This window comes from Entelurus aequoreus, linkage group LG14, assembly GCF_033978785.1.
Source record: "Entelurus aequoreus isolate RoL-2023_Sb linkage group LG14, RoL_Eaeq_v1.1, whole genome shotgun sequence".
NCBI classification, from domain to species: domain Eukaryota; kingdom Metazoa; phylum Chordata; class Actinopteri; order Syngnathiformes; family Syngnathidae; genus Entelurus; species Entelurus aequoreus.
Genome location: NC_084744.1, coordinates 29,342,809 through 29,355,488, shown reverse-complemented (window position 1 = coordinate 29,355,488; position 12,680 = coordinate 29,342,809). Strand labels below are relative to the sequence as shown.

Below are 12,680 nucleotides of genomic sequence, written 5' to 3'. Positions count from 1 at the left end.
CAGGATAAAAAAAGCAATAAGGTGCAGATATAAATAAATAGATTACTGTACAGATAAAAATATTGCACTTTTGCACATGCATCCACGTTTATGGATGTATGTTATATTGTCTTTACTACTATTACTAAATTAGAAAATACGACGTCATAACAGTTGAGTTATATATAGAATTGGTGCTTTTAATGTTCAATAATAAAGTTGCTCGAATCAAATTATGTGTCACACACAAAAAAAAGACAGAATGCCCAGAATGGAACGCTGCAAATACAAAATACATTACGTCATCAAAGCTCGCGTTTATGCATTCGCACGCAATATTTGGGAACAAAGATGAGGTGATGGAAGAACGGTAAAAAAAAATATCATAAATCTATTTGTGGCTACATCAGACCAAGTTATGTTTGCATTTCACCTTTGCCTCTCATTGCACACAACGGTGGTGCGTTCAAGGAACACCTGGTTAGAGTTCCAAACAGAGTGTCACTAGTTTTTTTTAAAGACTGGGGGAGGCTTAAACCTTTAGTTCTGTAGATTAACTAATAATTAGGGACCGCAGTGTCCCTTTGGGACAGAGGACCCTATTGTATTTGTAAGGTTTTATTATTATTCTTTATTATTATTATTATACCGCCGCCTCTTTGAGCTGTAATTTGACCCCCTTAACATGCTTCAAAACTCACCATATTTGACACACACATCAGGACTGGCGCAAATTGCCATCTTTAATAAAAAAAACTAAACCCCAAAACTCAAAATTGCGCTCTAGCGCCCCCTAGGAAAAAACACAAACAAAACTGCTTGTAACTTCCAGTAGGAATGTCGTAGCGACATGAAACCTCTATGTAGGTCTCACTTAGACCTAGATTTCATACACTGACATCCTTCAGCAAAAATCAACAGGAAGTTGGCAATTCCCCCTTCAAAACAAAAGTTTCGTTAAAAACAGTCACCTTTGCCTCGTTGAGCTGTAATTTGACGCCCTTAACATGCTTCAAAACTCACCAAACTGGACACACACATCAGGACTGGCGACAATTGCGATCTAATAAAAAAAAGCCAACCCCAAAACTCAACATTGCGCTCTAGCGCCCCCTAGGAATAAAATGCAGACAAAACTGCTCCTAGGAAGAAAATACAGACAAAACTGCCTGTAACTTCCAGTAGGAATGTCGCAGAGACATGAAACAAAAACCACTATGTAGGTCTCACTTAGACCTAGATTTCATACACTGACATCCTTCAGCAAAAATCAACAGGAAGTTGGCAATTCCCCCTTCAAAACAAAAGTTTCGTTAAAAACAGTCACCTTTGCCTCGTTGAGCTGTAATTTGACGCCCTTAACATGCTTCAAAACTCACCAAACTGGACACACACATCAGGACTGGCGAAAATTGCGATCTAATAAAAAAAAGCCAACCCCAAAACTCAACATTGCGCTCTAGCGCCCCCTAGGAATAAAATGCAGACAAAACTGCTCCTAGGAAGAAAATACAGACAAAACTGCCCGTAACTTCCAGTAGGAATGTCGCAGAGACATGAAACAAAAACCACTATGTAGGTCTCACTTAGACCTAGATTTCATACACTGACATCCTTCAGCAAAAATCAACAGGAAGTTGGCAATTCCCCCTTCAAAACAAAAGTTTCATTAAAAACAGTCACCTTTGCCTCGTTGAGCTGTAATTTGACGCCCTGAACATGCTTCAAAACTCACCAAACTGGACACACACATCAGGACTGGCGACAATTGCGATCTAATAAAAAAAAGCCAACCCCAAAACTCAACATTGCGCTCTAGCGCCCCCTAGGAATAAAATGCAGACAAAACTGCTCCTAGGAAGAAAATACAGACAAAACTGCCTGTAACTTCCAGTAGGAATGTCGCAGACACATGAAACAAAAACCACTATGTAGGTCTCACTTAGACCTAGATTTCATACACTGACATCCTTCAGCAAAAAACAGGAAGTTGGCAATTCTCCCTTCAAAACAAAAGTTTCGTAAAAAGAGTCACCTTTGCCTCGTTGAGCTGTAATTTGACGCCCTTAACATGCTTCAAAACTCACCAAACTGGACACATACATCAGGACTGGGGAAAATTGCGATCTAATAAAAACAACAACAACCCAAACTCAAAATTGCGCTGTAGCGCCCTCTAGGAATAAAACGCAGACAAAACTGCTCCTAGGAAGAAAATACAGACAAAACTGCCTGTAACTTCCAGTAGGAATGTCGCAGACACATGAAACAAAAACCACTATGTAGGTCTCACTTAGACCTAGATTTCATACACTGACATCCTTCAGCAAAAAACAGGAAGTTGGCAATTCTCCCTTCAAAACAAAAGTTTCGTAAAAAGAGTCACCTTTGCCTCGTTGAGCTGTAATTTGACGCCCTTAACATGCTTCAAAACTCACCAAACTGGACACATACATCAGGACTGGGGAAAATTGCGATCTAATAAAAACAACAACAACCCAAACTCAAAATTGCGCTGTAGCGCCCTCTAGGAATAAAACGCAGACAAAACTGCTCCTAGGAAGAAAATACAGACAAAACTGCCTGTAACTTCCAGTAGGAATGTCGTAGAGACATGAAACAAAAACCACTATGTAGGTCTCACTTAGACCTAGATTTCATACACTGACATCCTTCAGCAAAAAACAGGAAGTTGGCAATTCCCCCTTCAAAACAAAAGTTTCGTAAAAATAGTCACCTTTGCCTCGTTGAGCTGTAATTTCACGCCCTTAACATGCTTCATTAAATGCCCTCATTTTGAGCGGTTTTCAATACCGCCACAAGATGGCAGCATTGGAACGTCGTGAACGCTTCGGCGTATATTCGTAAAATAAAAAGGCGCGTCTTCCCGATTTACTATATGGATTTTTTTTAATTCATTTATTTTGAATTCATTATAAAAAAAAATATTAAATGCAAATAATAACAATAACACAAATCAAATGGCGTCCGAGAGACGAAGATCAGTACAAAACCCGCAAACCCGTTTTACGTAAACAACACATTGCTGTCGTAAAGAGTCGTAAAAAGTGTTACCAAAATAACAGCAACGTAATTGCAGTCCAAGTATTTGGATGGCGAAAATAAGAGCACTTCAATTATTTGAGTAGTGAACGACGTGAATAAATAAGAAATATTTTAACGTTTCAAAATGTAGTTGTTGATTATTTAAGGTTATCAGTAAAAAAAATTGCGAACCGTTGTTAAAAAAAATGCCTTTATTTTGTAAAAACTGCGGTCAAGTTCCGGAAGTTACGCCAAATGATTAAACCGATAAGGCGGAAGTTAGGAAAAAGGACCCGTGACAAATCGCCCACTTTTCGGAATTTATCGACTAAAACATTCAGAATGTTGAAAGAATTGGTGAAGGAGCGACTAATGGTGGCAGCCGATGAAATATTCGCGCTGTTTGAAAGAACGATAGCGTCGTACGAGGGGGAACTTTGTCGAACAAGAGAGGAGAAGGAGCGATATCGACAACGTCTGGAAGCTGTTGGCAAGACCCAAATAGTGTTGCGCATTGAAGGTATGTTTACATGTCTACTAAAGGTGTGTTTACATGTCTACTAAAGGTGTGTTTACATGTCTACTAAAGGTGTGTTTACATGTCTACTAAAGGTGTGTTTACATGTCTACTAAAGGTGTGTTTACATGTCTACTAAAGGTATGTTTACATGTCTACTAAAGGTATGTTTACATGTCTACTAAAGGTGTGTTTACATGTCTACTAAAGGTATGTTTACATGTCTACTAAAGGTATGTTTACATGTCTACTAAAGGTGTGTTTACATGTCTACTAAAGGTATGTTTACATGTCTACTAAAGGTATGTTTACATGTCTACTAAAGGTATATTTACATGTCTACTAAAGGTGTGTTTACATGTCTACTAAAGGTATGTTTTCATGTCTACTAAAGGTATGTTTACATGTCTACTAACCTACTACATCTTTAATGTTTACATGTCTACTAACCTACTACATCTTTAATGTTTACATGTCTACTAACCTACTACATATTTAATGTTTACATGTCTACTAACCTACTACATCTTTAACGTTTACATGTCTACCAACCTACTACATCTTTAATGTTTACATGTCTACCAACCTACTACATCTTTAACGTTTACATGTCTACTAACCTACTACATCTTTAACGTTTACATGTCTACTAACCTACTACATCTTTAACGTTTTCATGTCTACCAACCTACTACATCTTTAATGTTTACATGTCTACTAACCTACTACATCTTTAACGTTTACATGTCTACCAACCTACTACATCTTTAATGTTTACATGTCTACTAACCTACTACATCTTTAATGTTTACATGTCTACCAACCTACTACATCTTTAATGTTTACATGTCTACTAACCTACTACATCTTTAACGTTTACATGTCTACCAACCTACTACATCTTTAATGTTTACATGTCTACTAACCTACTACATCTTTAACGTTTACATGTCCACTAACCTACTACATCTTTAACGTTTACATGTCTACTAACCTACTACATGTTTAACGTTTAAATGTCTACTAACCTACTACATCTTTAATGTTTACATGTCTACTAACCTACTACATCTTTAATGTTTACATGTTTACTAACCTACTACATCTTTAATGTTTACATGTCTACTAACCTACTACATCTTTAATGTTTACATGTTTACTAACCTACTACATCTTTAATGTTTACATGTCTACTAACCTACTACATCTTTAATGTTTACATGTCTACTAACCTACTACATCTTTAATGTTTACATGTCTACTAACCTACTACATATTTAAAATACACAACAATGATACTCCATGTACAGCACATCATTACAGACTTATCAGGGGTGTCAAACTCAAATACAGAGTGGGCCAAAATTTTAAACTGAACTGAAGCGGGCCAAGGTTGAACAAATGAACCTTTTAATAGGGACCCAAACAAGTTTTGCATTGAATATTGCACAAGCAAGGCTTATATAACTTTATAGTGACATGCAATATCGAGTTTCAAATAATAATAATAATTAAAGCTGCAAGCAGCGATGGACGGGACCGACTTTGACGGCACATAAAATCCAAACCAGAGCAGTAATTACAACTCTTTGGTCAACTTTTAATCAGAAGGGTTCAATCTCTCCCCTGTGCTAGTTTGAAGCCGACACGACAAACGCGCTCAGAGGAGATAATGTTTGAAAAAAGGTGACCGGTTTTTACAAAACATTAGTTTTGAAGGGGGAATGTCAAACTTCCTGTTGATTTTTGCTGGGGGCTGTCAATGAATGAAATGTAGGTCTAAGTGAGACCTACGTAGAGGTTTTTGTTTCATGTCTAAATGACATTCCTACTGGAAGTTACAGGCAGTTTTGTCTGAGTTTTCTTCCTAGGAGCAGTTGTGTCTGTGTTTTCTTCTTAGGGGGGCGCTAAAGCCCAATTTTGAGTTTTGGGGTTGTTTTTTTTTTTATTAGATCGCAATTTCTGCCAGTCCTGATGTGTGTCCCCAGTTTGGTGAGTTTTGAAGCATGTTAAGGGGGTCAAATTACAGCTCAAAGAGGCAAAAGTGACTGTTTTTAGTAAACTTTTGTTTTGAAGGGGGAATTGCTAACTTCCTGTTGATTTTTGCTGATGGATGTCAATGTATGAAATCTAGGTCTAAGTGAGACCTACATAGAGGTTTTTGTTTCATGTCTCTACGACATTCCTATCGGAGGTTACAAGCAGTTTTGTCTGTGTTTTTTCCTAGGGGGCGCTAGAGCGCAATTTTGAGTTATGGGGTTTGGTTTTTTGATTAGATCGCAATTTTCGCCCTGATGTGTGTGTGTCAAATATGGTGAGTTTTGAAGCATGTTAAGGGGGTCAAACTACAGCTCAAAGAGGCGGCGGTATAATAATAAAGAATAAAACGCACAAAATACAATAGGGTCCTCTGTCCCAAAGGGACATTGCGGTCCCTAATAATTAAAAAAATAGCAATAAAAATTGAATGCCTCTTTTTTATTTGCAGCCTTCTGAGGTAAATATCAACATTAACTTTTTCCACAGGCTAATACATTTGAAAATAAAATAACAATGAATAAACCAACCATTCAGGGCTTTAAACTGCTCAATTTGCAACACACTGATCTAATCTGATGTGCCCAAGCCAGATAGCTGCCATCTTTTCTTGGATGCTAGTTCATTAATGTCGGGGCTCAGGCTTTGAGCTGAGGCAACCTTCATTATCCAACGAAGGTGTTCATCAGTCATTATATCTCGTAGTCCACCCGCATAATAATGTGTTAATTTCACGACTGTATATATCGGTATCGGTTGATATCGGAATCGGTATTTAAGAGTTGGGAAATATCGGAATATCGGATATCGGCAAAAAAGCCATTATCGGACATCTCTATATCAAACGAGTATGAGTAACATATCACAGGTGCCTTTAAAGTGTTTGTGTTGTTTGCGTCCCGCAGACGTCCAGCAGCTTATTGGTCATCGAGAAGAAAGTTCCCCTCAACCGCAGGGGGGGAACTCTACTTCAAAGGAGGAGGATCCACAGCCCCCCCACATTAAAGAGGAAGCTGAGGAGCTGTGGATCACTCAGGCCGGGCCAGAAGAGGCCGATCTCGCCAAGATGCCCCTGACTGGTGTCTCTGAGAAGACAGAAGACAAACCACAAGTGGACAACCTCCTAGCTCACCCGTCAAATAGTGAGGACACCACGTCACACCCTCCTGAGGATGAAGACACCCAAGAACCTTTGAGCAGCAGCATGGATTATTCTTACTGCTACCAAAGGGAGACGGCTAAAAAATGTTTGACCTGCGCAGTTTGCGATAAAAGCTTTCCTTACAACAAGGATATGACCCGACACATGAGAACGCACACGGGGGAAAAACCGTTCCGTTGTTCACTTTGCGGCAAAGGGTTCTCGGAGAAGTCACACATGTCGATACACATGAGAACGCACACCGGGGAGAGACCGTTCGGGTGCTCCGTCTGCGCCAAGACGTTCGCCCAGAGGTCCACTTTGGTGCGGCACATGAGGACGCACACGGGCGAAAAACCCTTCAGCTGCTCCGTTTGCGATCGGAGATTCTCCTGGAAGACCAACATGCTGTCACACATGAGGACGCACACTGGAGAGAAACTTTTGTACAGCTGCACAGACAGTGGTCAGAAAAGGTCTTGAAAGGCAAACTTACTGTCAGAGAAAAACCTTTTTGATGTTAAATTTGTCATGAGGATAGACATTTTTTTGGAAGAACTCTGATTAGTCTCACGCATGGTGGTCTACCGTTTGTGACAATTATACTAAAACTGACATATTTTGTACTATGCTGCATTTGTTTCTGGATTTTTAATACAAAAACCCAAAACCAGTGAAGTTGGCACGTTGTGTAAATGGTCAATAAAAACAGAATACAATGATGTGCAAATCCTTTTCAAACTATATTCAATTGAATAAACTGCAAAGACAAGATATTTAACGTTTGACCTGGAAACCTTTGTTATTTTTTGCAAATATTAGCTCATGTGGAATTTTGATGTTTCAAAAAAGCTGGCACAAGTGGCAAAAAAGACTGAGAAAGTTGAGGAATGCTCATCAAACACTTATTTGGAACATCCCACAGGTGAACAGGCTAATTGGGAACAGGTGGGTGCCATGATTGGGTATAAAAGCAGCTTCCATGAAATGCTCAGTCTTTCACAAACAAGGATGGGGCGAGGATCAACAGTTTGTGAACAAATGCGTGAGCAAATTGTCGAACAGTTTAAGAACAACATTTCTCAACAAGCTATTGATTTCACCATCTACGGTCCGTAATATCATCAAAAGGTTCAGAGAATCTGGAGAAATCACTGCACATAAGCGATGATATTACGGACCTTCGATCCCTCAGGCGGTACTGCATGAAAAAGCGTCACCAGTGTGTAAAGGATATCACCACAGGGGCTCAGGAACACTTCAGAAACCCACTGTCAGTAACCACAGTTGGTCGCTACATCTGTAAGTGCAAGTTAAAACTCTCCTATGCAAGGCGAAAACCGTTTATCAACAACACCCAGAAACGCCGTCTGCTTCGCTGGGCCTGAGCTCATCTAAGATGGACTGATACAAAGTGGAAAAGTGTTCTGTGGTCTGACGAGTCCACATTTCAAATTGTTTTTGGAAACTGTGGACGTCGTGTCCTCCGGACCAAAGAGGAAAAGAACCATCCGGATTGTTATAGGCGCAAAGTTGAAAAGCCAGCATGTGTGATGGTATGGGGGTGTATTAGTGCCCAAGACATGGGTAACTTACACATCTGTGAAGGCGCCATTAATGCTGAAAGGTACATACAGGTTTTGGAGCAACATATGTTGCCATCCAAGCAACGTTACCATGGACGCCCCTGCTTATTTCAGCAAGACAATGCCGAGCCACGTGTTACATCAACGTGGCTTCATAGTAAAAGAGTGTGGGTACTAGACTGGCCTGCCTGTAGTCCAGACCTGTCTCCTATTGAAAATGTGTGGCACATTATGAAGCCTAAAATAGCACAAGGGAGACCCCCGGACTGTTGAACAACTTAAGCTGTACATCAAGCAAGAATGGGAAAGAATTCCACCTGAGAAGCTTCAAAAATGTGTCTCCTCAGTTCCCAAACGTTTACTGAGTGTTGTTAAAAGGAAAGGCCATGTAACACAGTGGTAAAAATGCCCCTGTGCCAACTTTTTTGCAATGTGTTGCTGCCATTAAATTCTAAGTTAATGATTATTTAAACACACACAAAAAAAAGTTTCTCAGTTCGAACATTAAATGTCTTGTCTTTGCAGTCTATTCAATTGAATATAAGTTGAAAAGGATTTGCATATCATTTTATTCTGTTTTTATTTACGAATTACCATAGGTGTGGACTCGAGTCACATGACTTGGACTCGAGTCAGACTCGAGTCATGAATTTGATGACTTTAGACTCGACTTGACAAAATGTAAAGAGACTTGCAACTCGACTTAGACTTTAACATCAATGACTTGTGACTTCACTTGGACTTGAGCCTTTTGACTTGACATGACTTGCTACTTTCCCCAAAACCCAAAGCTTAAAAAGTTATTTAGGAGCGCTCCGTATTTTTCATTTCCTTCGTCTGTGTCTATCAGCGTGTTGTTCCTGTCAGCTGGTGTGCTGTCAGTACAACAGCCAATCAAATTAGTTATACGTTGTTTTCATCACACAGCATTCATCCAATCAAATTGCAGGAGAACCAATGAGACGAGTTGTCAAACAACGCGCTAGTGAGAAAAAATTATGCCAAAGTTGGTTTCGTTCGGGTATAAAAACTACGACTTGGTCAACAAAAAACGAATTGCCGTATGCAAATCACGCAGTTCGAATATTACAGACGAAGACGCAACAACTTCCAACTTCGTTCGACATTTGAAGTTGCACAAAGAAGGGTAAGTTTTGAATGTAAGATAACGTTTATTGGCTAAGTAACTTAACTTTTATTTGCTGTGTAGTTAAATGAGTGAGGCTGTAAACTCACTGCTAACGTTATAATCATAGACATCTTATAAGTAGACTCAGCATGGAGCGCTACTGCCTACTGGCGCAGACGAGACGCGGGGCCGCCATCTTGGAGTGGTGATCCACTCCACTCAGTGCAATTCATTTGGCAGGAGCAATGAACTGTCAGCGCATTTAATTCATTTTACCTCACTGAATACCACTGATTTCCACGCGCTTTTTTGTCATACGTGTAGCTATGATAACGGACACATGTTTTGGCATGTTTTATTATTCATAGTTTGCTTAACAGTAATATAATATTCTTATACGCTATAAGTGACCAGACGTCCGAGATCAAAACTGGGAATATAATCCCAGAGAAGGGGGGAAAAATGGTCAGCTATTTTTAAATTGAAGAAACAATATGATTAGGTTATATATACATGCGTATATCCTACATAAACAATGTATGAATACATTAGATATCTATATATCTTATAGACTGTATCTCTGTTGCTGCAGCAGCAGAGAGTTTATTCTGTCTTGACACTTTGTATTGATATTTTGTATTACATTCTTCCCTTAAATGATAATGTTTACACTGATTGTTATATATGTATTTTTGATGTATGTCGCTTTGGATAAAAGCGTCTGCCAAATACTTAAACATATATAAACACCTTACAGTCTTTATATCAGCTAAAACCACCGATCTGTTTCACTGGATTCAGAATAAAACCAAATTCTGTCTTACCCAACAATGTTAGTATTTGAATATTGTTACTTGAAGACTTATTCCTGGTTACAATTATACTGTTAAGAAAGTATTGTCTTATACTTTGCCAAAAATGAGAATGCATCATAATCAGTGGCGGATGGTGAATTTTGTTTTAGGTGGGGCTGAAAGTTTGTAAACCAAACCCCTGTAGGGGCGTCATCCTCCCCCAGAAGATTTATTTGTGATTTTCACATACAAATATTGAAGATCTTTGCTCCTTCTCAACTCTGTGGTAATATTATTTTCACAAAATACAACCAATAGTACGTTAATGTTAAATCTTACTTGTGAAAAGTAATCCCCCGATTCCTATTTTCAACAGTCCGCTCATTTGAGTAGGAAAACGCTGAACACCAGCCAGGCATCTTTGTTTTCTACCTGTCAACTGTCAGTTTAGGCTGCTCGCCGACTCCTCATCACCACTTCAAGATGGCGGCCAAATTGCCAATGATGCGTCTACTTATAAGATGTCTATAGTTATAACGTCATTGCAAACACGGCAATCTGTTGCGTCTACTGCAGTTCGCTACCTTATTCATACTTTTTGTCATGCGATTTTTTTTAAGCAGGGTTGCATGAGGTACCTAGACTTAACGTTATGTTAGTCAATGTATCACACACAGTAACGTAACGTTAGACGGCGGTCAGCAGCACCATGTATTTTAGCCACCTACAAAAAAACAAACATAGTCAAATAAAGGTCAGTTAAAATGTATACTATATTAAGAATATGTGTACATATTGCATAGGGCCCTGACATCTAAAAAGTACAACTCTGTTCATTGTTATGTTCATGTATTAATGTTTTTCATGTGTACGCACACATCAACACACATACAGTATGAGATAAGGTAAGAACAGAATAGAAACTGCTGTGGAACTAGTTACAATGCAATATGCCATGGAAATACAATGTTAACACTTTTGTACAAATAAGTACAGTTGCACTTGTTTTTTTAAATGTGTTCTGTAAAGGAACAAAAATTACTGTTTAATAGTGCTATTATGAAGTGCAATGTCAGCACTATTTTTGTTCCTGCAATTTCAAATGCACTTGTTATAATAAATAAATACAGCGTTTTAAAAGCATACACAATCTGTGTAAATATATTAGTCTGTGGTTAAAAGGACTTGAAAGGACTCGAAACTCAAAATGCAGGACTTGGGACTTAACTTGAGACTTTCCAATCTTGACTTTGGACTTGACTCGGGACTTGCCTGTCTTGACTCGGGACTTGACTCGAGACTTGAGGGCAAAGACTTGAGACTTACTTGTGACTTGCAAAGCAATAACTTGGTCCCACCTCTGCGAATTACACAACGTGCCAATTTAACTGGGTTTGATTTTGTATATCTTGAAGACGAAGTGCCCCAAGATCACGTGGTTGCAACCCTGCCACCACCTTCAAAATAAAAGCTCAACAGGAAACGCCATTTGCATTTAACACTTACGGAAGAAAAAACCTTCAGGTAGTAGTAAAAGTTATTCTTTTAATAAAACTTTATTGAAAAAAAAACAACAATCATCATTATTACTGTTTTTTAAATATTATTAGTGGTAATGGACAAAAATCGTGAAAATAGTTTGTTCAGCATCTTCTTTCTTCCTCAGCTCTCATCTTGAGCAGTTGATTTTTTGTTATCACCACCACAAGATGGAGGCGGTGTGACGTCACGCTGCCGTTAAAGTGCCGTAAAGCGCGCATCGAAGGCGTGAAGACGGAAGTCGGAAACGGGGTCGAAGACAAAAGCGCCCGTTTGATGGCGTTTGGTCACGGATTGGCAACATCAAAATGGCATTGAACAGAATGTCGTTTACCAAAGAGTTTGTAATGGAGCAAATGTCCATGGCTTCTGATGACATATCCGGAATATTTGAGAAAACCATAGCGTCGTACGAAGAGGAACTTTCTCGAACGAGAGAGGAGAACGCGCGACAACGACAACTACTGGAAGCTAATTGCAATACTCAAGGCGTGCTGCAACAAGGTACATTTATTATTATTATTCCTTTTAAATAATTTGTCGTGGATGTACTTATACATTATATTTATTTGTATTTTTTTACAATGACTTAGATATTTGAGAATATTCACAAGTCTAAATATGATCCAAAATGGCGGCCTAGCAGAGCTCTATTTCATTTCATTTCATTTTTGTATTTATCTCCTTCATTGATGTGTATCTTTGATCATAGACAATTATACATCAATTATTCAATTACACACCAATGCCTGTGAAGGAGCAGGATGAAGAAAAATCTTATATTTTCCTGCCCCCTTCAACATATTTAATGGATATCATGTAAACCAACAATTACATCCAAATATAATGAAAACAAACAAAAACAACACAACAAGTGCAAAAATTCATGAAGTACAAACCGAACAAAACAAAA

The 12,680-nt window shown here is 38.7% G+C and overlaps 2 protein-coding genes across 2 annotated transcripts in view; one reads left to right on the top strand and one right to left on the bottom strand.

The window, feature by feature from the left end:
• Positions 1 to 1,394, bottom strand: part of lg14h5orf22 (linkage group 14 C5orf22 homolog) — a 46,288-nt gene extending 44,894 nt beyond the window's left edge. The window contains exon 1 of the mRNA XM_062069555.1: positions 1,359 to 1,394. Within this exon, the coding sequence (XP_061925539.1) occupies positions 1,359 to 1,376 (18 nt within the window). The 5' untranslated portion in view covers positions 1,377 to 1,394. The remainder of the gene's footprint in view (positions 1 to 1,358) is intronic.
• A 1,890-nt stretch (positions 1,395 to 3,284) lies between these two features.
• LOC133664711 (zinc finger protein 572-like) lies at positions 3,285 to 7,469 on the top strand. The gene is made up of 2 exons (XM_062069557.1): positions 3,285 to 3,544; positions 6,484 to 7,469. Exons 1-2 carry the CDS (start codon positions 3,367 to 3,369, stop codon positions 7,200 to 7,202), a joined length of 897 nt encoding a protein of 298 aa, XP_061925541.1. The 5' UTR covers positions 3,285 to 3,366; the 3' UTR covers positions 7,203 to 7,469.
• The last annotated feature ends 5,211 nt before the right edge of the window (positions 7,470 to 12,680 follow it).

Bases quoted from the DNA above. Each gene is read 5' to 3' on its own strand.
- LOC133664711 (XM_062069557.1), top strand. From the start codon at position 3,367: ATGTTGAAAGAATTGGTGAAGGAGCGACTAATGGTGGCAGCCGATGAA. The intron at 3,545-6,483 runs GTATGTTTACAT...TGCGTCCCGCAG, and splicing joins AATAGTGTTGCGCATTGAAG to ACGTCCAGCAGCTTATTGGT.